The following is a 26,686-nucleotide window of genomic DNA, read 5'->3' on the forward strand; positions in this document are numbered from 1 at the left end:
TCATTCTGACTATTCTGTATGACAACCATAATGTCTCTTCTTTCAACATATACAGCATTTATCAATAGTCACTACATAGTGACACTTAAGATCCTACAGTTTCCCCCAAGATAAGTGTCGGAAATAAGGGCCTCATTGTAAGCGCACTGTATGGCAACTGACTTCTCTGATTTTGGATCAAGTCCTAATTGTAGGGTAAACTGTTAGCAACTGTTGGCTTTTTAACAGCAAAAAGGGCTGGTTGAAAAATTCTGTCAACTGTTTTTCAGCAAGAAATTGATTTTTTGACTGAACAACATTTTTCATAAGTAGTGTTTGCTTTCCACAGAAAATTTTGACTTCTTGTTTAAAAAAAAAAAAAACAAAAACAAAAAAACCCCAAAAACAAAAACCTAAAACAAAACCAAACAAAAAAACCCCACAAAGCTCCTGAAAACAAAACAAAACAAAACAAAACACCAAAACTTTGCTGTGTGTGGGTTTAATACTGAACATTTTACAATTGGAAATGACTTATAGGAGTTGTAGTTAAAGTGCCTCATGCCTTCAATTTTCCTTTGGGGCTCCAGGTAGATTACAACTCCTATAATGCTTCACAGTGGCTCAGCAAGAGGGGAGATGTATTCTGATCAGGTAGAATGAAGAGAATGGGGACCTAAGGCACGCAACTACAACTCTGATGAGGAAACTGAAACTGAATTTATCTGTATTCAGGCTGAAGTTTTCTGGTAAATATTTCTGACGTGTGGGGGGGGGGGGGGAGGAGTTGAAAATTCCTGTTTATAAAACTTTGATGAAAACAATTTTGTTTTCATTTTTATTTAAATTTCACAGAAGAAAAAAAATTCTGTGAGCAGTTTTAATAGCAACCACTGTACCTATATAGATGGATAAACAGATTATTAAATTTAGTCTGCAGAAGAGAAGCGTGAGGGGGAATTTGATAGCAGCCCTCAATTACCTGAAGGGGGTTCCAAAGAGGATGGAGCTCGGCTGTTCTCAGTGGTGGCAAATGACAGAACAAGAAGCAATGGTCTCAAGTTGCAGTGGGGGAGGTCTAGGTTGGATATTAGGAAATACTATTTCACTAGGAGGGTGGTGAAGCATTGGAATGGGTTACCTAGGGAGATGGTGGAATCTCCATCTTTAGAGGTTTTTAAGGCCCAGCTTGACAAAGCCCTGGCTGGGATGATCTAGTTGGGGTTGGTCCTGCTTTGAGCAGGGAGTTGGACTAAAGGTCCTGAGGTCTCTTCCAACCCTAATCTTCTATGATTTTATATAATTCTCTACATACATTCTCACAATTATCTATTAATATTAACAAGAGCGAATTCATCAGTGAGAAAGAAATAACTATACGGGCTTCATTTATGCTTATTTTTTTCCTTCTGATGTACAATTCAATCTCTTCTGCACTTCTATAAATCTCCCATCACTACATTTGAAACTCCCATCAGCTAAAATCCATTATAGTGCCATCTATTTCCAGGGCGACAGTCACAATGCTATAATTTACAGAGTTATATTGTTAATCTAAGTAATTTTTATTCATTAGATGCCTTTTCAATTTGTGCAAGATTACAATCCAGTTCAGTCTTTGAAGGCAAATTCTGTGAAAAAGAAAACAACCTCTAAGGAAATCCTGTATTTCACATCACTTGAGTACACACTCATTGGTGTACCATGTACTCTGTTTATTCATTCTTTATCAAACCAGCAACACTTGATTTTGACATATTACCTGAAAATAAAATACACAGTTTAATAGTCTCATTACAAATTTGTTAAGCATCTCTGATACCTTCCTTCATCCTCTCTTTTGCAATAGCTGCTATCACTGTGAAAGACCATCTGCAGCTAGGAGGGTAGGTTAGGTAGAATCTCTAGAATCAAGTTACCTAATGGATAAGTAAGGAGTGGTAATTAAATGCAGAAGCTACAGTCCAGAGTCACCCTCCCATAGCCATACATTCCTAGTTCTTGTGGTGGATTTGAACATCTACACTTCAGCATTTTCCTTTCACAGGTTATAAAAGATTAATGTAATAATCTGTCATGATCTAAAAGGAAACATTTTTTGGCAACGGCAAAGCCGAGTTGGCATACGCATTTGAAAGACGTTTGTCAATTAAGCTCTTACATTAAAAATATTTGAAAGGAATAAAGAGGGCCTAGAAAGCAGGTTGGTGATTAAGCTTTCAAACCTCCTGCATGTATTCTAGTATTGGATATTTATATTATCTACTGAGATCCATCTTAAGGTCTTGGGCATAGGATCATTGCGTTTTAACTATTTGACATTTTTTCTGAATCTGGAGCCAAGGTTCAGGAATGTTCATCTCTAGGGTCTTGTTTAGGCCTATGAAACATGAAGATTTAGGTGGGGACATAAGCAGAGAGGAATTTGAAGAAAGAAGTGGGACTCAAGGAGGCTGTGGGAGGGAGAGAGAGAGGGGTAGGGGTAGGTTGATGTTTGGGCAGTGGAAGGCTGTGCCAAGTGTAGAGGGTGAAAGAAGGACCAAGGCTGGGAGTGGGAGAAGAAGGATACGGAGAGTCATTCTGAGAAAAGAGAGTGAGGAACATACGGAGTATCAGAGTGCGTAGGATGAGATGAGAGCAGAGAGATAGATTTTAGAAGTTTAAAGCAATTACAGGTTTTACCATGGGAAGCTCTATTTTAATAGATCACAGTGCTTCTTTTCTTGTTACATGCTTTTAATTGATGCATCCTCTGTGTGAGCAGGTTAGCTCTATTCCATACTTTAAATTACACTTTATTTAAACCCTTTAGATGGATTCTAGATGTATTTAAATCCTCTGGATGAAGTCTAAAATAATTTACATATCACAATCACACCTGCATTCCTCCTACACGGGAGACAACATAACCTTCAGGCATGGACCCCTCCATCAATAGTTCCTTTTACCAGAAGCCAAGTGCAATCTGTAGCTGTGGAATTCCCCCTTCCCCATGTAGGTAGTTCAAATGGTTACAAACTTTATTGAGAGCAGGGGAGCAGTCAGACATTCTCTCAGATTCTCTCAGATCAGGCAATAGAGGTAGCCAGGTCTCAACTTGATACATCATTGGGGACCATGTTAATGTATGTGTGTAGTTTTCAATCATAACTTCGAAGTTATCTTCAGGACCCATGAATTCGCACTCATGCATTATTTTAAATATTGTTTTCTGTTAGAAAATGTTAATATACTCACTGGGAATAGAGCATAATATGTCAATAGCTTTCTACAAGACATTTGCATGCTTCCCTCGGGGGTTTTTCATTATAAAAGTCATATTTCAGTTATCAAGTTTCAGTATCCCAAAATGTGTACTGAACAGCTGATAAACAAGGGAATGATGTTTCACAAGGAAATACCAGTAAAGGAGGAGATTTGTTGTTGTTGCTGTGTTTTGGGAGAGCATGTAGGGTAGAATTTATGAACACAAAGAACTAAGAGGAAAATTCTACTCCCATAACAATACGGACCCTCACATCTTTGATAGCACAGCTTTCTTTCTGACAGAAGTGGGAGCTCTATCCATGCAGGAAGATGAGACACTCAAATCCACTGCATGGATCGGAGAAGAGAATGTTGCGGAAAGTGAGCAAATCACCTTTGACACGATCACGCATATCTGAAAACAATGCTGATCCCCTATGGAAAAATTGGTATATTATGTGCCTGAAATGTACTGTGCAGCATTCACCACTGTAGTGTCTGACTGCCAAATGCAGCAAGGTCTGCATGAGGATGTCCATAGTGAATTAGATAGCGGACTCTACTCTTCATCTCTCCCAGTCTCAGCACATTTTACACCCTGGGAACAAGACCATGGGTTGCTTTAGTGGTGTTTTTTCATTTGTGCAGAGTTAGCTTTGACAGCATCTCCCAACCTTTCCATGAGGTTCTGTGTGAGTATATGGGAAGGGAGCCAGCAGCACTGATCCTGTGGAAGTCTGCATGGTAGAGTTCTTGGGGACGAGGAGCAGCTGTGCATCATAAATCTTTGGCTCCTGTTGGGGGAGGAATGATTGATGACATCATAGTGTTGCACGGTCCATTGTGGCTATATAGAGTATAAGCCCCTTGAAGCAGGGCAAATGTCTTCCTCTATGTATTGTATACTGCAAAATGACTCCACATTGATGTCCCAGTAAGTATACTGAGGGGTGGTGCACAAATATTCTCAGAACATTACTGTAGTTCTATATTTTAGAAATAAAAACACTTTAAAAGCACCATACAGTTTTGAGAGTAAAAACAAAACAAAACAAAAAACAACTAGTATAAAGTCTAGGAGAAAAACAGGATAAAGGTTTCCCTGTCCTAAAGAAGTTCAATGTTTCTTTTTTCTTCTTTTGTGCTATCAAAAAGATAAATGCGGATATCTAGTCTGGATTCTCTTTTTATTTCATTTTTGTTTCAGTACAGGCCTTCTGCATTTCTGAACAATGCTCCTTGCAAGGATCAATGCTCAGTCAATGACACGTTTAAATACAAATTTGTAAAGTTTACCGTGTGTGACCTAGTAGCAGAGAGGGACAAGTGAATGTATTCAGAAGCACCAAGAATCATTGCCAATTTCTAGAAATCGTCAAAAAATTGAGCTTCTTGTAGATATTGAGTTACTATTTGATTTTTAACACGAAGAATTGGACCCAAGTCCACACGTCAAATCCAAATCTATACTCCATGGAAACTTTGGGAGATTCTGACCAGATTTTTGATCAGCTCACTTTAGGAGTAAATCTGGCGGTGAAGTTCTGAACCTCATCAGAACTGTAAAGTTCAGAGATGTTTGTATGTTCTTTTTCTACCATTATTTTACATTTGTTCCAGTCCAGGTTCTCTACAACAGCAGAACCAGAAATGCCAAGCCCCTCAATAAATAAACACAACAAATTTCCAGCAGACTCCTGAGGTGTGGTTAATGCCATAAAATAAGGTGGTCACAGTGCCATTGCTAGGAGAAAGGAGGATGAGCAAAATACTGTTTTCTCAATGTGTACTAATTAAAATGGTCTAAAAGTACATCGGATTCCCAGCCATCTTCTGACTCTAAAGAACACCCTTAAGTTTGCCTTAGCCCATTACATATATAATTCAGCAGAACAATTCTGTTTGCTTAACTAAAAACCTTACCAGAAGTATGTGCAGCAGACCCATGGTGTAAGAGTAGAGGCATGCCCCACCAGCTTGGGAATACCCCTGGACCACATCAAGTGCAGGGACAGCCTGTGCAGGATGTTGCTAGCTTCACTTGCTGCCCCATAGAAACTCTAGAGCTGAAGCTAATACGGCCTGAATGTGCGTTACTTTGTCAGGATTTTTACTCTGCAAATGACACTAGGTTTGGATGTCACAATACCGTGTTTCCCTGTGTCACCATTAACATATAAAACACAACTTTTTAAACCACCTCCACTGCTTCAAGACTAGTTCCTTATCAAAAGAATGGGACAACAGGAAAAGCAGAGGGCATGACTCAGGTCACGTGTACACCAGAAGCACTTTACCAGTATAGGAATATCGGTATGCTATATCGGCAACGGACTCCTACTTTGGAAGCAACTATACCAGCAAGCTGTGCTTTGTACTAGTATAGTAAAATCACACTCCACAACTGAAACAAGCTATACCAGTAAAAAGTCAGCTTTCTAGGTGCAACTGTGTCTATACTAGGCACCTCTGTTGGCACAGCTACATCAGCCAGAGATCACATCTCTTCCCATCCCTGACTAACATACCTATGTCAGCAAAATTCTATAGTATAGACCAGCCCCTGAACTCTTCAGAATGAATAACTCTATTTACATTGCAGTTTTGAAGATTGTTTGTTAACCCCACAACAAACACATTAAACCACATGATCCAGCCCCTTGAAATTAGCTTCTTACTGTATTTAGACACTTCCAGATCTAATCCTGGGGGAAGCCAGGAAGTAAAACAAAGAATTAAAGGGAATTTCTCCAGCCCAATTTAGTGGTTTTGCTTAGGTGAGAATTGAGTTTTGGGCTTGTTCTTATTTTGTCGAAGTCCATACAGTACTCTGATGTCTAGCCAAACTATTTAAAAAGACCATGAACCTGCTTCTCTCTCTCGTAATACAAGAGCAAGGGGACATTCAAGGAAATGGAAAAAGCAGCAGACTTGAATCCTATAAAAGAAAAAAATGTTGCACATAATTATCCTGTAGCGCTCATTTCTAAGGATACCATTGAAAACTGGATTAAAAAAAATAAAGGATTGGACATACTGATAGAGAACATCATCCAAAGTTACAACTGTAAGGATTAATAGACCACCAGGGGGTTTTGAAGGTATATAAACCCTTATGTTGCAGAACATACATCATCTTCCAACTAATGGGGGTTTGGAAGAAGTTTGCCCTGTGGAAGGTTATTCCATAACTGCCTACTGCAGAGTTTCATGCACCATCTTCTGCGATAGCAGGTACTGGACACCACAGAAGACAGAATGCTGCATTACATGGACCACTGTTCTTATACTGTTTGGCAACTGTTCTTATGCTGTATGTTCCTCTGTACACCTAGAGCTCCTGCCACATATTTCATACAGTGAAACATCTGTTAATAACACCCTGCAAATTTGCCAGTATGCTATAATAAAATGTAATTTGCATAATATCCAAATTATAACATATATCCAAAAAGCCATCCAGATTTGAGTGCCATATTCTCAACATCTGCCTGAGTTCCGATTTTTCAACTAGACAGATGTCAAGGATGGTAGTTATGTTCCTGGCATCAGGTTCATGATGTGAAATTACTCTCCATTTATGTTACATTAACAGATAGAGCCACAAAAGGAAGTCAATCATTCCCAAGGCACAACAATGACAAAGTAGAAGCCAATTCTCTCATTCACTTCCGATAGCTGTTTAAGACCACTGGAAGCAGTTGCAATGTACATGAGTTAAACTTATGCAGTCCCCAAAGTATGCTTCCTCCTGCCTCCCATGGAAACTTTGCCATCTGCCACCCTCACTCCCTTTTCAGACACATCATCACAGGTTTATATAGGTTCTATAAAATTGAGACACTGGAGAGAGAATGGAATTATGAGCCGAGTTTATGCAGAACTTAGAGCTAATCAATGTCAGCTTTAAGCCACAGCAATCTTCTCTGCCTCTCAATTTTTGAGAAGACAGATGTATAACTGCTGTTTGACTGAAGGCCTCTTTATTACAGAATTTCCTCTCCCACTTCTGCATGTCTACTATCCCTTTGGGGGGCATATTTGCTTTTTGCTCGAATCATATAACTGTTGAGCTTCCTTAGACAGTTTCCATACTATAATAGAGGGAAACATTTAAATAAGAGCTTTATCATGCCTTGGCTTCTTTAACTAAGAAAACCTGAGCCTTAAAATGCTGATTAAAAGTCTCAGCAACTGTCCTTCACACGGATTTCACATACACTTTGGCAATGTTGACCAGATTCACAAAGACAGAAAGGTAAAGGAGAACTCCAAAAGCAAGAACTCAAAAACGTCTCTGAAAATAGATCTGAATAGGCGAGGTTAATGATAAAAGAGCCTATTTATTGATTTATTTTTATTCAGCCAGTAGGATGACAACTGCACATGAAGACAGGTTTCAGAGTAGCAGCCGTGTTAGTCTGTATTCGCAAAAAGAAAAGGAGTACTTGTGGCACCTTAGAGACTAACAAATTTATTAGAGCATAAGCATCCGATGAAGTGAGCTGTAGCTCACGAAAGCTTATGCTCTAATAAATTTGTTAGTCTCTAAGGTGCCACAAGTACTCCTTTTCTAACTGCACATGAACTTTCTTTGACTCGAGCACAGTTCCACATTTCCTCTCCATTTCTCCAGTTTAGATGGCATGCTATGAACCTATTGCATGAGGTACCATCCCTCCTGGGCTGGCTGCGTTTTGTACAGAGCCATGCATTCCTTGTGATGGAAGATGTGATCGCTATTCTATTATTAGAGAAATTATTCAGTGCGATTTAACAATTTAGCAATCCAGGCATATATGCTGTATTCACAGTACATTAGGTGCCGTACGAGTAATTCTTTAACTATTTCACTCCCTAGTGGTAAGGACCATGATTAGCAGGTTTAGACATGTTAATGTGTATTGCTTCACTTATTTTTAAAGTAAATACAAAATTATTTCCCTGCATTTAATCATATACTTCTAAGGGTCAAAACCTTCCCTTCTGTGCTATTTTTTAAAATCAATATTTTGGACATAAACCCCAAGAAAAAGTCAACAGGTGGCCTTTTGCTAAAGCAATTATTTTTATTATTACATTCTGGTTATTCAGTGTTAAAACAGCAATCTTTATCTTGAGAGCCTCTACAAATTCAATGGTTACATCAAAGACACCTCTGTTATTTCAGTTTGGTTAGGAGCAGGTAGAAAAAATGCTATTTCTGTAATTTTTATTTTATTTATTCTACAAGAAAATGAAAAAGCCCTTTTTACAACTGCAATGCCTGCAACGTCAATTCCTAGTAACCAGTTAAAAAGCCACAGCCACTTTACAGGTTAAAAAAAACAAAAACAAAACCAATTCATGCTGTCATAGTCTATCTAGTAAAAAGAAAAGGAGTACTTGTGGCACCTTAGAGTCAAGATATTTGAGCGTAAGCTTTCATGAGCTACAGCTCACTTCATCGGTTGCATGCAGTGGAAAATACAGTGGGGAGATTTTATATACACAGAGAACGTGAAACAATTAGTGTTACCATACACACTGTTATGGGAGTGATCAGGTAAGGTGAGCTATTACCAGCAGGAGGGCGGGGAAGGAGGGATGGGGGACGTTCTGTAGTGATAATCAGTGCTAAAATAAATGTTTTAGTCTCACAAGTACTCCTTTTCTTTTTGCGGATACCAACTAACACGGCTGCTGCTCTGAAACCAGTCTATCTAGTGTCATTGTCCACAGTCATTGATACAGAATGAGAACATCTGGGGACTCAATTATTCATGACATGAATACTAATATTTCATTGCTGTTAAATAAAACTTCCTAGCAGCAAAACTTCTGGTCCCTCATATCATGTGATCATGAAACAAAACTCAGCACTGAGTGAGACAAAAAAAAAAAAAAAAAATCACTGCTGGCATAAGCACCTGCCTGTGATAGCAGCCAATTTCATCAACCGAGATTTTTAAAAAACGGATCCTTAAAGTCAGGCTCCTGGATCCAAACCTGCGGAGGGATTCTTAAAAGTGCAACTGGCAGTTGGGCCCTTAACTCACATTTGTGCCATTGAAAGTCCCCCCAGCAGTCACCTAAATTAATGGCCTGGGGTTCAGAGGCACTGAGCACTTGCAACGGCCACTGGACTTCAGTTGAAGCTGCTGGTGCTCAGCACTTTTGAAAATCAAACCCCTTTTGGGGGGTTTTCAGTACAGACGCGGGAGCCTAAATTTTAGTCAGACATTTAAAAAAATCCCAGCCAGTATCTTTTCAAAGGACACTGCCAAATCAAATGTGGCCCAATATTTAGTTTTTATGTGTGTATATTGCTTTACTATCCTGACTCGAAAGAGGTGTCCATTGAAAGAAAGGTCTGACTACTAATTAATGCTGCAAGCCTTCATGCACATGCTTAATCTTACTGCCAAGAGCAGTAACAGACATCCGTTAAGCATATCAGTGTTTGCGGGTCTGAGATCTAAAAAGTGCAGATAGTCTTATTTCTCTCTATCTCAAGAAGCGAACGTTGAGCGGAGGCTAGAGTAATGTTGGGTGGCAAAGTCTTTGTTCTCATATGAGATACGAGTCCTTCCCCTCCATGTCTCTTGCCTCTTCCTCAGCATACTCCCATGAACTTCAAAATAAGTAAAACAAATGCAACTCAGACCTGATCAAAACAGCGCAACTCCTGTGCTGACAAATAAATATTCCCAGCTGAAAGCTACACTAATTTTGTAAAGATTCCAATGTCTGGATGAAAAATATATTGCATGATAATCTAATTGCAAAGTTTTCATTTTGCTATGGTAGAAACGCTGTGCGTGCAACCTATTGCAAAGCCTATTGGGAGTCACAGGCAATTTAAGGAAAAATGGGCTTAAAGTGGCATTGCACCATTACAGCCACCAGTGTTATACCATCAGCTGAAGATCTGGCCTGGCATGTGTGCGTTTTAGCCCCATTAAAACCTTGTCTTGTTTTATTTTCTTTGTTACCTTGCTCTTGTGGCGATACCTAAGGACCCAATCCTGGCAACCCTTACTCATGTGAGTATTCTCATTGACGCTAAGAGATATCTCAAATTGGCATCCAAAAATGGAAACATGCAAAAAAAAACCCACTAATTTTTGCTTTGAAACTTTGTCCACAGTTTTGCATTCAGTTCCATTATGATCATTGTCTCCTAAAAACATTTAACATTTATAGACTCCAATAAAAATGTTTTTAATATAATGTAGATGAAATATAGGCTGTTAACCTTGAACACTGGGGAGACGTATTACACTTTTGATCTTTTAAATATTTTATTTAGAATTCTTAAAGACTTGTACATAATTCATAGCAGGATCTTTTGGAATTAAAATAATTGTTACATTGCTTCTCTGATTATTAGACTTTATAAATAAAGTTGATTTGTGTACATTAAAATGAGCAAAAGCACTGCTGAGAAAAGAGGCTAGATTGAAGTCTCATGTTTATCTACTACACAAGGAGCGGCAATGCAAACTTCTTCCATTTGTCCATCAACTTGCCTTACTCCTGGTCTCGGCTGACCATTGTAAGGTGATGCGAGTGTAAATAAATGGACTGATGTCACCAACTCATTTCAAATAGGTTGTCAAATAGCCATCAGTTGGTATAAACTCTTACCAGGGATAGATTAGAAATGAAAGGTTCTCTACACGATCATACTAACGAATCCTCTCCTTGACCTAAATTGCTAGCCTTCTTTTCTGCACCAACCTCAGATATTTACCTTAATATTTAGTTTCCAAATCTATATCTAGGTCTGAAATTATTCCCAAAATTACTCACACAAGCCTCATCATCAGCACCAAGTTTCTAAAGAATACTATTCTGGGTGAGCTTGAGCACTAGGGCCCTGATTCAGCAAAGTGCTTAAGCTTGCATCTAACTTTAAACACATGAGTATTTCTGTTGATCTCATTGACCCTGCTGAATGGGGGCCTAGTTGGAGAAAGCAAGGATTGACCCTTCACTTTCCACATATTCTTCTATGCTGTTTCCTATGCATGGAATGACTTTCCAAATCCCACTCTGCTAAGCCTCCTTCCCTCTCATCATTCAGCCTTTTTAAAAAGGCTCCCTTGTTGTGAGAAGCCAAGAAATATTAATCCCATGTTCATTAACAGTTCTCCATAGCCCAGCGTACATTTACATTAACAAAGTAGTAAGACAAGTAAAAGTGGTACCATTAAGAAGCATAGATAAGTAACCACTCAGTCTTACTATTTTAACACTCACAAATATTCTCTTTTCTTCTCTCCCTGGTTTTTAGCGTTCACATTCATAGTGCCTTGCCTTAAAATTCGGCTATGAGGCCTCCTAGAAAAAGGGACAATGTATTTAATGTGTTCTATAAAGCACTTCACACTCTTCAGGCATTGTACAAATAAAATCATCATCTTGGGATTCACCCTCAGGAATGTGATCAGCTGAGTTCTTTTCATTTCTGCCACACAAAGCACTGAATATCTTTGGATTGCTATAGTTTTAAACATAAGTTTAAAAAGGTACCTAGGAGTCTGGGATAGATGAATAAAAATGAATGTAAATCTGGCTCCCTAAGTGTAAAATGTGGATAACACCTACCAGACTCTTGGAGATGATGTGAAACCAAATTTATTCAAGTAAGAGAGATAGTTACTCTATCAAATTACCCATCATTTGAATCAACAACTACTTTCACCACCTGCCAATGACCATCAGAACACCTAGGCTGTTGGTCAGAGGACTTTTGAAGATGGAAGGTAAAATTTTCAAGTAAGTTGGGAGGCTAAGTGCCAGACTTTAAAATGTATTTAGGGGAGTTAGGCGCCAGTGGAATTTTCAAGATCACCCAAAGGGCCTATTTGCATCTTTAGGCATCTAAATCTGGCACTAAGTGACTTTGGCACTTTTGAAATTTTTACCTGGAATGATCACTAGAAAATTTACCTGGATAGTAAATCACCCTCTGTCCTTTTTTATTTTAATCTGCAAACAGTTTCCTTTGTTGGTTTTAAAAATACCTCTTCAGAAATGAATCAGATCCTACACAACATTAGGAATTATGAAGAATACTATTTATTCCTCAATGGAAAATTGCCCATTTTCATTACACAAATGGTGAATTTCATAGGACCATATAAATCAATGCGTTTCATGACTAACTTCATCTGAAAAAATAGTTTTGAATGAAGATAAAATTGTTTCAGTATGTACCTGAACAAACAAATATTCAACTCACTTATTAAGGTTGTTGGAGCTTTACTTGAAAAATTTCAGAAAATTAACTGATAACTTTGGTATAATTTGTTCAAAAGCACTGTACATTTCAAATAAATCAACTTAAGTGTTCTGCCATAGCAAAGAAATTACTATTTATTATTTGTATTATAGTAGTGTCTGGAGACCCCCCCCAAAATCAGGGCTTTGTTGTGCCATTTAGATCCACAGTAATAGACAGTCTCTTCCCTAAAGCTAACTAAACAAGACAAAGGAAGTATCCATTCACAAATGGGGAACTTAGGCATTGAAAGATTAGGGACAAGATTTCCAAAAGTGATTAGAGATTTTGGAAGCCTCCATTTTTGTATGCCCAATTTGAGAGGTCTTAAAAGGATCTGATTTTCAGAAAGTGCAGAGCACCTTCCCTCTGAAAACCCTGCCTTTATAATGTGTCACAGATTGAGCATCCTAAAATTGAAAAGGTGGTTTGAAACAACACACAAAAAGAGAGCATAAACAAACAGTAGGAAGGTAGTGGGGAAGGAGGACAAGGTAAACAATAAGATCATGTTTTCACAGAGACTAGTATGGGCACAACTGAAAGGATCCAAATAATTTGAAATAAAAATAATCAATATCAGTTATTCCCAATTGCCAACCAACCTAGAGATCATAGTTGACCTATCAGAGTGGATGGGCATCTTGAGAAGGGATATGCAGGAGGAAAAGGAAACTAACTAATTAATGGATTTTAAAGGCATCATGAGCATCTAGTCCAAGCTCCTGAATTACACCAGTAATTACTGTATTGAGCCCAATAACTGGTGGGATAACTTCTATACAGGGTTTCATGGATAAAGGCAGAGTAGAAGAAAGCAGAGAGATATATATGGAAGAAGCAGACAATGGGCGTTCAAGACTGGTACCACTGGCAGAGCACAGGGTGTCTCGATAAGAGACATGAATGGCAAAGAATTTCAGAGTTGTGGACGTTCTTGAATTTAAAGAAAAGAAGGTTGAACTTGATGCTGTTTAAAAATCAGTGAAAAAATGTAAAGGGAGGGCATGGTAGTACAATTGGAGTGACATGCAATGAAGATGATCCTATAAACCGGGTTTTGTATGGATTAATGGAAGCGAGACAATACAAATCTCAAGGAGGCCTTTAATCAACTCTCTGCTACTACTATTACAAAATGTTCCTTTTTATGATGATATTTTCATTAAAATCTTCATGGATGTTTTATTAACTAATTTGAAATAGCCACACAGATTTTATAATTCACCCAGAATTTACAAGCAGTTACCTGGATTATGTCTGTCAAGGCAGTAATGTTTCAAAGTCTTGTATACTTAGCTCCTTGGAAGACAGATCATTTCATAACACAATGGTACCATAAAAATGGCTGTCAATTAGCAATCAAGAGATTTCACTTTGCCTGTCATATGGTGGGTTGTCAATTTTTTTTCCCTTTAGATAAAAGCCTAACTGTATTATATTTCAAGAGTGAAGTTGCGTGTAAAATTTTCAAAAGCCTACTTCAGCTGAAGCATACTTCAGAGCCTACATTCCATTGTCAAAGTGACTTAGGCACTTAGTAGCCTATATCCCATTGGTTCTCAGTGAGACTTTGTGCATAAATGAGCAACTCTCTTTTGAAAATGGGACTTGTGCACCTTTGGAAAATTTTACACACAAATCCCAAATGCATGCCAAGAAATTCAAAGTCATAACGTACTCTAAACCTTGATTTTAGCTGATCACATATATATTGTTTAGACACACATACAGTCACAGAACTCAAAATACAGGTTAATAGTCTGTATTTAATACTGTACATCCCTGTCTTCTTTAGGTGCTTTGTATTTTAACATCTATTATATTTTTAATGCAGATGGTGGTTTTTTTTTTGTTTTTTTGTTTTTGTTTTTTTTTTTTTTTTTTTTTTTTTGAAGAGGCCAATTACTAGCATAGTGTAATAAAAAAAACCCCTTACCCAAATTTTGATCAATTTTCAACAACAACTCTTGGATCTATTCTTACTTTCATTTACACAGGCATTTTACACTTTTCCCTGGAGTTCTGGAAATGCAAACAAGAGCCCTGGGTTAGTACAGGAAGTGACCGGTTCACTTCATTCTCCCAAGTACTGATGAATGAAATGCAAAATTAAGCCAGCAGCACAAAACATAGCAAGTAAATAAGATCTTAAATTTTCTTTTAGCAGTAATAACCTAAGCTGTTATTAGTATATTAGTAAAGAGATAAATATTTAAAATATAGGATTTTATACAAATTATTTCTCTTTAAAGATATATAAAAAAAAATCATGGAAGGTTAGAAAACATGTTTTATTTACCCTAGAGATGAGAAAGGCTCCTTAGATGTGGAAGCCAAGTATTCTTATTTGTTCCTTGGCTGTGCTGTCTTGTCTCTTTGACCCCCTCATGGAGTGCAATTTATGCTCTGAGAATAGGCAGTCTACATTGCAAAATGCCTGTTGCTCCAAAATAATACTCTACCTCTTTTGCTGGATAAGTTCTAAGGACAACACAAATGTTACCAAAACAAGATGAAGTCCAATTTTCTACGGGTATCAATTCAGGCACTGTAGGTTTTATGAGACTAGTTTGATTGATTAGCTTTGCTGTATCATGCTTAAATAACGGATTTCTCAAGTCAAGATAAACATGCTTTTAAGAACTATATTTTGATCTGTTATTTCAGGTAACATGTACATAGTATAGATCTGCAAAAGTAGCTTTGGAACAGGATTGGCACAGCAGCTCTAGAAAATCTAAAAGGAAAAAAAATGAGGCCAGACCTTTATTAAATTTTAAAATATGCCTTTGCTACACTCTTGTAAAGAGCCAAATAGGGTATTCAAGTCTCCGGAGATCACCAGTATAATTTCTTTATCATGTTCCATTTAAAATTTAATTATATAGTCTACAACAAGAATAATCTGAGTACTCTAAATAGGTCATGCAATGAACAACCTAACAATATTATGAAGATCTTTTCTTTGATGTGCTGTTATACATAGAAAACCTTTCTTAGAAAAACAAAAATCCATGGGCTCATATAATATAAAATAATGAAGTTGAATCTATTGCATTAAGTTTAAAATCAATTCTCTCTCTATTCTGTATTATCTAAACATATCGAAAGAAATAAGCCAGGAAAGAAAAAGACACATAGTATAAAACCTAGCTATCAAGTTCTTGCAGTTAATCCCGTCATATATTTGTTTCTAATTTATATCTTTCTACAAACACAAAATTGTCAATTAAATTTCCTTCTAACAGAAGTTTACAAAACTCAGTTTTTCTCCCATCTTGACCCTAAGCACTTATGAAATCTGTTAATGAATCTTTTGGCTAAGTAAATCAGAAGAAAACGTTCTTCCTATTTAAAATGATTATTTAGAAAATGCTCAACAGCATTTGATGGCTGATGCCAACATGAAAAAAAAAAACACAACCCACCCTCCTGTGTTTCAACAGGGATTCTTTTCTTACCTTTACTTTTTGAACACACACTTATGAGTCTCTTAATTAGGACAGGAGAGAAAGAAAACATGGTTTCCTAATTTATTAACTCTTTTCTGGGAAATTGGAGCATGCACTTTTTTTATATATATATATATATATATATATAATCCAATTAATCTGTGTACAAATTTGGAAAGAATATTTATTTTTAATATGTTGACAAAGCCAGAAAACCCCTGGAGGCACCATTAACCCAGAAAATGCTGACATCCTTCACATGAGCAGACAAATACATAGCATACACATATACACACTTCCATACACTCGGAAGGGTTAAAGAAGAGATTCTTCTGGGCCAATTTACTAATGAAGGAAAGGATATGAGCAATTTATACCATGTATATGCTTATGACTATTTGTAAACGTAATGACTTTTCTCTATTTAGTTACATAAATAAATTTTAATATTCTGAACTGTGGCGGAGTGGCCTTGTTTGTTTGTCTCATTAGGCAAATGTATGGATAGCACAATATCCACAAAAGAACAGTTATTTCTTTTATGTTTTTAAAATCCCAATACCTAAAACTGTGTCTATTGAAATGAATCATTTTGGGAAGAAAATCAGCATCAACAGAAGAAAAAAATTCTTGGGTTAGGTTCTAAATTTATGAATCATTATTATCAAAAGTATTCATTTGTAGTTTGAACAAAGAATATATCAAAAACTAATCAATAAAGAGTAAATCAAAGAAGTCTACTACTGAAACGAAAGCAACGACAGGTCACACCAGAAAAAAGCTTGAAGATTAGAAGAAGAATGCCAACACTCACACAGCTGTAAACATTTGTTTTAATCCAGACAAGATCATTGGCTTTAATATTTATAATACAATTACAATGCCTCATGCACATTGCTCATATAATCTAATTTCTACTTGTGACATATTACCACCAGACTTTAATTTCAGCTGTGGCAAGAATTCAAACACACAGTTAGGTTTCCATTAGCAGTGAGATAGAAACTGGATGCTTACTCAAGCTCCTAGTGTAGATTTCTCATTTTAACTTCAAAGCATTTAAAACTACCAGGGTAGAATTCACTTCTGCTGTACAAAGGTTTCATATTTTCACTTCATATTGTCAACTAATGCCAAGTCAAAGTTAAGTTAATGACATGCAGTGCAATCAGATTGGAAATACTCTACCCTTAAAACTAAGGAAAATGACACAACTACATGATTATGAAACATAGTAAATACCAATGTCTTCAAGCAAGGATTAACTAGTCAGCTGCTGTTGAATCTCTATTTTCATTTTTCCCAGATGCAGAATTGTAAGCATTCCTTTATGACTACAAAGAACACAAATCCCCAAGTGTCATGTACCACACAGATCATTAGCCAGATAATAAACAGAATTTCAGATGCCTTGTTAAATTGCACCAACATATTTCATTGCACATTTGAAGATAATAAAAGGACAGAAAACCTAAAAAGAGAATGATAGCTGAAAGACCTAGCTATATTCAACTAGGTTGTGTGTACCTGCAAACATTCCTGGAAAACAACCAAAGAAAAATATCCGTCAAATGAAGGAAAAATACATCTTGTTACTATATGTTGGAATTAAGTCAAGCCATGGTTCTCACCATAAACAAATGTGGTTCTCCTGCTTGTCCAATGAATGAACATTTGGATCTCACATGACCCTCCAAAAAAGTTAAGCAGTTTTTTTTAGCTGCCTTAGAATGAAAAATAGCTGATGTGTCAAATATCTTTACCACCATGTTGTTAAAAAATTGATTTTATAACTGCAAAGAGGATTTCATGGTTTGCATTTTACATATTTTCATTATGAATATAATGTCAAATTACAATATAATATTCACCGAAAAATAACTAAGCTTGTTAAAAAAACCCCCACGCAATTCAATAAAGAAGCTGTGGTGAAATGAGATGCAAGAACAACACATGCATTGTTCCTTGATATTCAAAATGTAATGCCACCCCATATTTTTTCAGTTGTTTGAATAATTTTCATCTCCATGATTACAGCCTTATATTTGTCTCCTCTGACTACAGGGAGGTAGTCTCTCTGTCGCCCATTCTTTGAAAGGTTGGAAGATCGGATCTATATGGTTCTTCTGCTTTCCCAATGAAAGAACATTTGGATCTTCACAACTGACTTTTCCCTCACTGATAAAATACAAAGCAACGTCGAAACCACCTACAACATACATAGTTTGAACGTGGCAGGAAACCAAATCTGGGATGCTTTTCTTCAGGTGGTAGCCAACTGAGCTGAGCCTCAAAGCAGTTTAAACATGTTGATTTAAAATGATCCGTTTGGGGGGGGGGGCACAGCTCTTTACAGCCATTTTACTGGGTATGGCAAACAAATCAAAGTGCTGTTTTCTCCATATACCCATGTTGCCTCCCCACACCTTGACAGGTTTCTACATGAAAGAATGATGTTCTGGCTCAAGAGGCGGTGCTTCCTTCAGCAGCTACCAGAAGCAGATATACAGATTAGTTTAGAACAGCTTGCTTACCTTGGTAATGTTCCAGCTAACTCTGTGGCAGTCTCTCTGTAAGATATACCGAAGGGAAAATTGGTTAGCGTTTGCAGAGGTTATAACATTTTAAAGGCAAAGATCTCGCACACCCCATATGTGGAGCTGATGTCCATGCGATAATATGCACAAGCATGTAACAAACAGGAAATACATCATGGTGGAGAGCAATACAAAAGATTTTTATTAGTGTGAGTTTCTGACTGTTACATTATCCAGGTGTAGTTTTTCTATCCATAAAATTATATTGCTATTTTAAATTCCAACCCTGCAGCTTCCTCCAGGGCTAGAACCAAGCAGTGGGCCCATTTCGCAATGGCAAAAAGCTCCCACCTTCTATCTCTGTACCAGCTACTGGATCCTAAATCTGTGACCCTGTGATGTTACAGAAGTACCACTGATTCAGGACTGAATCTTCCCATTCTAGGCTTTGGGCAGTGGTAATTTTTAAGTGGGAAGTGCCATATTTGGGAGATGAAGCAGCATTTTACTGGCAGACAGGTGTGATTTAAAAAAAGGGTCTGCCTGAAGCTGTTCTTGGGTTGGAAATAAATTTCAGGGGAAATGGATTGGTGAGCAGAAGGCAGGGAGGATAGGCTAAGGTGGATGATTTATCACAATTCATCTCATGGCTATCACCTCCACACAAGTGGTGTATATATAAAATGTATCACTATACTACTACACCTGCTCTCCACCTTCTAAATCCATCTGGCCTGGATTTATTCCAGCATCCAACCATTCACTGAATTTTGGAATTTTTAACTAGTTTTTTTTCCTCCCGCCCTCTGTGTAAAACCTTAAAACCAAAAAACATAGGGACTGTTATACTGGACCACACCAATGGTCCACCTAGTTTATACTGGACCACACCAATGGTCCACCTTCTAAGGCGTCCACTACCAGCAGTTTCAAACAACCATTTAAACCTACACAACGGAGAAAAACAATAAGAAGTTTTTTTTTTCTAACTTCCATTGATATTCCAAAGCTGAGGTTCCCAAACTATGGCCTGTGAACACTTGTCGGCAGAGAGGCCACTGGTCACATGATGCTGTCTCCTCATTTCCAGACATTGCAAGACAGCCTACACTTTCCTAACATGACATTGAAAGACATTACGTGCTTTCCTAACAGTAGTTTTCCATGTCAGCAATTGACGCAACTGTCATAGGTACGCTGTGGAATCACAAATGAGAGGGCATCTGGCTCACAAGCAATCCTTGGCCTTAAAAGGCAGTCCACGCAGTGAAAAATGTAGGAACCCTTGCCATCATAAAGCATGATGGAAGATCTCATAGATTTCTACCTGGTCTGCTACAGCTGCTGTATTCTTCACATAAATTTATATCAATAATCCTTTCTGAATCCTGCTAAACTCTTGGCCTCAATAACACCTTGTGGTAGCAAGGGTCACATTAATTATGCTTCGTACAAAAAGCTTTATCAGTTTAAATTTGTTGCTTTTTCTTTTCGTTGGGTGTCACTTTGGCTCTTGTATTACGACAATGGTTAAATTTGATCTACCTTCTCTATGCTATTCATTACCATCATTTATATTTATTTTTACACACACACACACACACACACACACCCCCACCCCTTTACCAAGTCACCTCTTTTTTTCTGCCCTACTTTAAAGTAGTCCTAATCTTTTTAATCTCTTTTCATACAGAAAATTTTTCGTTGCCTCTAATAATTTTCATTGCTCTCCTCTGAGGCCTGTTGTTTTTTTGCGATATACTTTCTGAGATGGGATGACTAGAGGCATACGGGATATTCAAAACAAAAGCATGCTAATGGCATTACAATATTGTAAGGATTTTTCTTCATCCTTTCCATAATACAATTTGACATCTGTAGATACTGCTGCACGTTGAGTGGTTGTTTTCCTAGAGCAGTCCACAATGATACCAATATATTTTCCCTCAGTGGTTACAGTTAATCGAGAAGCTCCTATGGTTCTATAAGAATTAAAATTGTTCCTTTTAACATGCATTGCCTTGCTCTTCTGGACACTGAATTTCATCTCTTTTTGTATTGCCCAGCTGGGGTCTTCACTGAATCATACAGGCACATCTGGCAGGCTGGGGTCAGTGTGGAGCCAGAAAGACTTCTGGGTGGCTCAGGTGGAGTTCTGGCTCAGAGAGAAGCTCACTTATGCTTAGCAATGCACCATGTGAGTTGCTACGCCCTTTTCCTTCTCAATGTGTGCACAACCAGTCCTGTTAGCTGGTGCACAGGAGTAGAACGTTGGCACCTCCCCAGACCTCACTGTCCTCTTTGGAGTTATTTGCTCCAGGAAATACAGGGACTGCTTTCACCCAGTGTGCAGGAGCATAGGGGCGACTTATGCTCTCCACCCTACCACACACACTTGCAGACCAACCAGGCACAATCTGGCCCTTCCAAAGGTCCTAGTTAGGGGTGTATTGCCATTAAATTCAACCCAGTTGTATCAGTTAGCTAAGTATTTAGCTGTTCTCTATCTCAGATACCTATTATTAAAAGTGCAGTAGTACTAGTGACCTGTTAGGATGTAAAAGGGTGGGTGGGGGGGGAAGGGAAATAGAGTGAGGAGAAGAACTAAACTGGGGCAGCACATATTTGGGTTTGATTCCGTGTAGAGTTTTTGTGTAGCTATAATTCGTAGACATTTTATTTCCATTAGGATCTACTGAGCTTTGGTTTCAAGAGATTAGATTTCCCAAGTTTAACCCACAATTTATACACTTCAAAGTCACTAATGCATTAAGCTTTGTGTTACATATTAACAGGGTCATTTAACGTTTCAGTACTAACCATTTTCTGTTATATTGTAATTTCTACCCTTTCCCCTTCTATAGAAGAACTTTTTAGGAAGCTCCTAAGGTGGGAGAGGAGATATCAATTCCTTTTCCCAAACTGCCTAGTTTTTAATCACAGGAGGTGATGATATGATCAAAACCAGAATTCTACAATCCCCATCGTAACTTGTGGCCCAGTATTCTGACCACATACCACATGCTTGTACTTAAACTTTGCTTTTTAATGCCGAGAAATGAAAAGGTAAAGGAATGATAATTAAAAAGAAGTGTAATGCTGGAATATGGAGTCCTGAACATAGCAAAGAGTAAAGAAGTTAGACCTATAAAAGCAACCTTTGAAATTAATTTAAAATTAAAATAATTAATTTAAAAACAAAACAATCAACTTGCATCTCTCTGCAGCATAAACTTTTTATGGGATTAATTGCATTGTCAATTTCACATTTTGGTAGATCAATTTTTTTATTTTAACAAGATAATACATTCTGAAATCATAGAATATCAGGGTTGGAAGGGACCTCAGGAGATCATCTAGTCCAACCCCCTGCTCAAAGCAGGACCAATCCCCAATTTTTGCCCCAAATGGCCCCCTCAAGGATTGAACTCACAACCCTGGGTTTAGCAAGCTAATGCTCAAACCACTGAGCTATCCCTCCCCCCATGATCAAATCCAAAATATAACTCTCCAACAAAAGCTTCTTTTAAAAAAAATAAATAGAGAGAGACAATTTCCCGGCTATCTGAAGATATTGTCATGCAGTGTGAGCAAATATTTAGCCCTATTAAAAAAAAAATTAAGACCTAGCAAGAGCAACCCTTTAAATTGGTACACAACACATGACATTCCTACAAAATAAACCTGGGTTTCCCCTGCTAAAAATAAATAAATCTTTGCAATGAGTGCCAATAAAAAAACTGAATATTTACTGTCTGCAGTTGTTACATTTACCACAGTAAATATCCTGCTGCAAGTATTGGGAATAGCACCAATAGTAGTCTAAAAGTAAATTCCTGGTGCAGTAAAGAACCAGTCTTTATAGTGCAGGTCACTTATCTAGCAATACCCAAAAAGGGTTTATTTCAAAAACAAATGGAAACCCATGCTGCAATATTTCAAGAAACAGAATATAGATTTATATAACTCATTTTCATATTTCTACTAACCTCAAGTGACAAACACAGTAAATCATCATTTGTGTTTATTGAATCTGTAGCAAAAATAAAAGTTTATTAAAAAAAATAAAGTCAATCAGTCTTGGATACATCAACAAGAGCAAGAAAATACACTCCAGGGAAAAACCTACATAACATCATGTTGTAAGATCCTGCCAAAAGTTTGGGAGGACCTTGAAAATCCAGTGTAAAAGATACAGGGCTGATTAATACTGCATACAACCTCGCTGAAGTCAAGGCGGGTAGAAAGGGTGTAAACCAGAGCATGATTTTACCAATGCTATAAAAATTACGTTATAGCCTCTTAAATTGTCAGTTATCAGATCAGAGAGTTAATGAGGCTACTGCTCCATTTGGGAAGGTGCAATCTAAATTCAACTGAGCATATTTCCTTCTTTGACATGGCATGTATAAGTCAAGACTTCTATGTCACCCACTTGCTTATTCTGCAGTGTTAGATTTTTCTTCAGTCCCAAGGAGGGGAGAAGATATGGATTTTATTTGAATCCTTTGTCTCTCTGCACATGGAGAGAGAACAGGGCAGAACAAATTCCAGGAGCCCAGAAACATCCAGATGTAGGGAGGTGGGATGACAGTTACTAGACATGCTCAGTAGCTGTTTCTGAAGCTGTGAGGAAGTTTCCATTAAGGGGAAGCAGTCTTGCAGGTTCCGCACATCCACTATCTGAAAGTTGACTTGACTGAACCAATCACAGCTCAGAGGGAGGAAAGTTATAAATATGGGAGTTGAATCCAGCCCTGTGGATTCAGCAGTTGATCAACCCAGGATCAAGAGATACGTCTCCTGAGGAGTCTGCATCCCAATACCTGCATCACTTTGGAAACAGGCTGCGGATTCCCAAATCTCACTGGAAAAGAGAAAAAACAGCCAGATTTTGCACAGTGGACTGAAACTGCTACTCGCAGTGAGGATCTTCAGACTGTGGAAATTCTGCAGTATTTCGAGGGAACTGAGAAGTTACCATTCTCCTTGGGCTCTGGGGAATCCAGGTGACACACATACATGGGTTTTGAGGCCTCACTAGAACAACTGAGAAATCATCCCTGTGAAATCAGAGGGGTGTGTGTATGTGTGCGCATACACACACACACACACACACACAAAGTGTAAGTGTTTTGTCAAAACCTCACTCAATGATATGTACAAGTAGAAACGCAGGGAAATCTGTATAAAAAGCACTAAAATTCTTGTTGCCTAATAGTTTTGCATAAGAAAGTTATTCAAAACTATTCCCAATGCTGTTTGCCAAGTGTTGTGTTTGTATTTGTTTTGTTTACTAAGAAATTGTATGGTTGACTGAGGCTGACTCGCAGCTGTTACTACCACCTACCACCATTTCACGGTTCAAAGGTTTTGCTTTTTTTCTGAAAGTCCTGAAAGGACAGAATTCTGGCCTGTGCTTCTGCCAAGAGGTAAACTGAGGTGCAGGAAGGAGAAGAGCGTTGAGTTATACATATTGCCTCAGGAGCTCTTTATATCCACATTAGAAGATTTATCAAGAGTAGATTTCAAACTATGTTAGTCAGAAGCATGCTTAGAAATGGTTCTCGCTTCTCTAAAATGGTGCTTTAAAACTATTGTAAAACCCAGTAAAAGACAGCATATGATCAGGTTGTATAATACAATACGATTCCAAAAGCCATTTTGACCTGGCCACTCAGATTTAGAAAATTATTACAGCCTCTTTCTAGTAAGACCTGTGGGTATTTTTTAAAAAAATGTAAATTACTGATTTGAACACAATATATAGCTATAAATGGAGGGAAATAAACACACACACACACACAGTTGGACTGTTACTCTAATTCCCTTGTGACCTCCATCTGTGTTCTCGTCTATATTTAAAAAAAATACATAAATTATTCCTCTACCATATTAAACTCTTCAGGGCCAATTCCTCAACAGGCATAAATCAGTGCAGCACTATTTAAGCCAATGGAGCTTTGTCGATTCACTACAGCTGTGGATCTGGCTCTTCGGTTCGGTCATTAATCTTATAATTAAGAGGCTCATTAAGAGGCTGAAACAAGAGCTTTTCCATCTTCCAAGGATCAATCTTTGCACAGTCAAAGACAACTGTGTGACAGTGCAGGTGAGATCAGCTGAGGGTACCTGAACAACAGTCCCTGGTTTAAACAGGAGAGTTGCAGAGGGTGTTTTCAGGTCCCACTCCTTGACTTTAGAATTCACTTGACTTGCTGGTTGACCAAAGCTGAAATTTGTTAATCCTCAGGTCATATTAGAGGGATGGAGCAATTTGTAGAGGAGCAAGAGTTGGAAAGGGTTTTCACTTGGATGACAATTCACAGCTGTTTCATTGTCAGGTCCTGTAGCTTTCTAAAGATTGTACAAGCACCCGTAGCCCTGAAGGGAGCCTTTTTTATAAATGGAAATAAAGGAATAAAATAGAAGAAGAATTTAAAAAAGAAAATAATCTTATTTGACCATTTGACAATACTTGATTATTTCTCCAGGAATATCTGCCATAGGCATGATGTAACACACAAAAGAAAGCATCCTGTAATATAGTGGATAATGATAATCATAATAATTTAGATTTGTAATTTCCAGTTCCTGTCAAAAGTATTCCATAACTTAGGGGCTGATCCCATTGACTTCAGTTGGGTTTGAACCGGACCCGTAACAAACAACTTTCCAGACTCCATATATATACACATACATACATACATACATACATACATACATACATACACATATACATATACATACACATACACATATACATATACATACACACACACACACACACACGAACTAGTTTACCCACTACTGAAATGCGTGACCTAAGAGATGAAAAGACAGTGACTACTGAACAGTGCAAAGCAAAATTGCACAATAGTTTACCACAGGAAATGAAGAATCATCCGATTAAAACTGAAGGGGGTATTTAAGGCAGGAAGAATGTGACTACCCAAACTGGAATTTAACTAGATCATTGGAGTGAATGTTTCTACTCTTGCAGAAGCATGCCAAGGGATCTTTCATGACCACAAATGGTCAGACTATTTTTACATCTCAGCTGAAAAATGGCACCCTCAAAGGCATTGTCTTGTGTCTCCTCATCTCAGTACTGCAGTGGGGATTGGTTCAATATTGACTTAAAGGAATGAATGGCACCTACTGAAACTCCATTTTGAGACAAGAGATCTTACTGATCTTAATATGGACACTTCCTTGGTTTGAGGGGATTTCATCACTATAAACAAACAACTGCAATACAGTATGTAGTTTGAGTTTTGTTCTTCTAAATTTTTAAAAGAAAATACTTTTCTATTGTGATCGTACTGGCTTAGACTTCTACAAGATGGCTATTTTCTCTTCTACATATTCATTCACTCATTATTTGATATACTTCTGCAATGCCCCCTCTTCAGAATCAAGTTCTATAAAATAAACAAACTGATACTGGCAACAATCAAAATAGTTAAATTATTTTATATTTAAAAAGTTAACAAAAAGTTCTTCAAAAAATTTTGTTTTAAATTTATCACAAACATAAAAACTGCCATATTGGGTCAGATAGATAGTCCCTCTAGTCCAGTATCCTGTCTTCCAAAAGTAGCTGGTACCAGAGCCTCAGGGAGAGTGTACAGAACAGGGCAATTTTTGAGAGATTCACCCGTCTTCCCCTACTGGCTTCTGGCAGTCAGAGGTGTAGGGGTTACATCCCTAAACAACTTGGCTAATGGCCACTGATGGACCTACTCTCCAAAATCAAGGATTTCCATGGTATAAAAGGTTAAAAAGTACTAACATCTGTCCTGATTATTGAACACACACACATGCATTTAATTATGATAGAGTCAGCTATCAAATGGGTATCATAATTAGGCATGGAAGGATTCAATTTTTAATTGATATATGTTGATAAACATTGATTTTACTATACACACACAGATGAAAAATATATTTACATTTATAATACAAATTTAAAGATAGAAAAAAGAAAAATATTGCTTGAGAATGTATGACTCAAAATCCTGTGATTTTGACTTTTGAATGAGGCTAGTTAGCAATGGACTACCTAATAAATAATAAAAATAGGTGTGACTTGTTGATTTAAGGCATTTGTATTATTTTGAAATGCGATGCTGACAGTTTGTGTTTTAATGGGTTATAAACATTTAACTTTCTGGATCTCAACATCAACTGTCATTAAA

The 26,686-nt window shown here is 37.5% G+C and overlaps 1 protein-coding gene across 14 annotated transcripts in view; it reads right to left on the reverse strand.

Annotated features, from left to right (window-relative positions):
- CELF2 (CUGBP Elav-like family member 2) overlaps positions 1–26,686 on the reverse strand; it is a 549,658-nt gene that overhangs the window by 350,357 nt on the left and 172,615 nt on the right. For 13 of the 14 annotated variants that reach the window (XM_043498695.1, XM_043498655.1, XM_043498679.1 and 10 more), the window contains exon 2: positions 18,483–18,518. The exons of the other annotated variant lie outside the window; for it this stretch is intronic. Coding sequence is in view for 12 of the 13 variants with exons in the window: in XM_043498655.1 (XP_043354590.1) it covers positions 18,483–18,518 (36 nt within the window). In the remaining variant the exon portion in view is untranslated. The remainder of the gene's footprint in view (positions 1–18,482; positions 18,519–26,686) is intronic. 14 annotated transcript variants of the gene reach the window in all.

Source organism: Dermochelys coriacea, chromosome 1, assembly GCF_009764565.3.
Source record: "Dermochelys coriacea isolate rDerCor1 chromosome 1, rDerCor1.pri.v4, whole genome shotgun sequence".
Taxonomy (NCBI): domain Eukaryota; kingdom Metazoa; phylum Chordata; order Testudines; family Dermochelyidae; genus Dermochelys; species Dermochelys coriacea.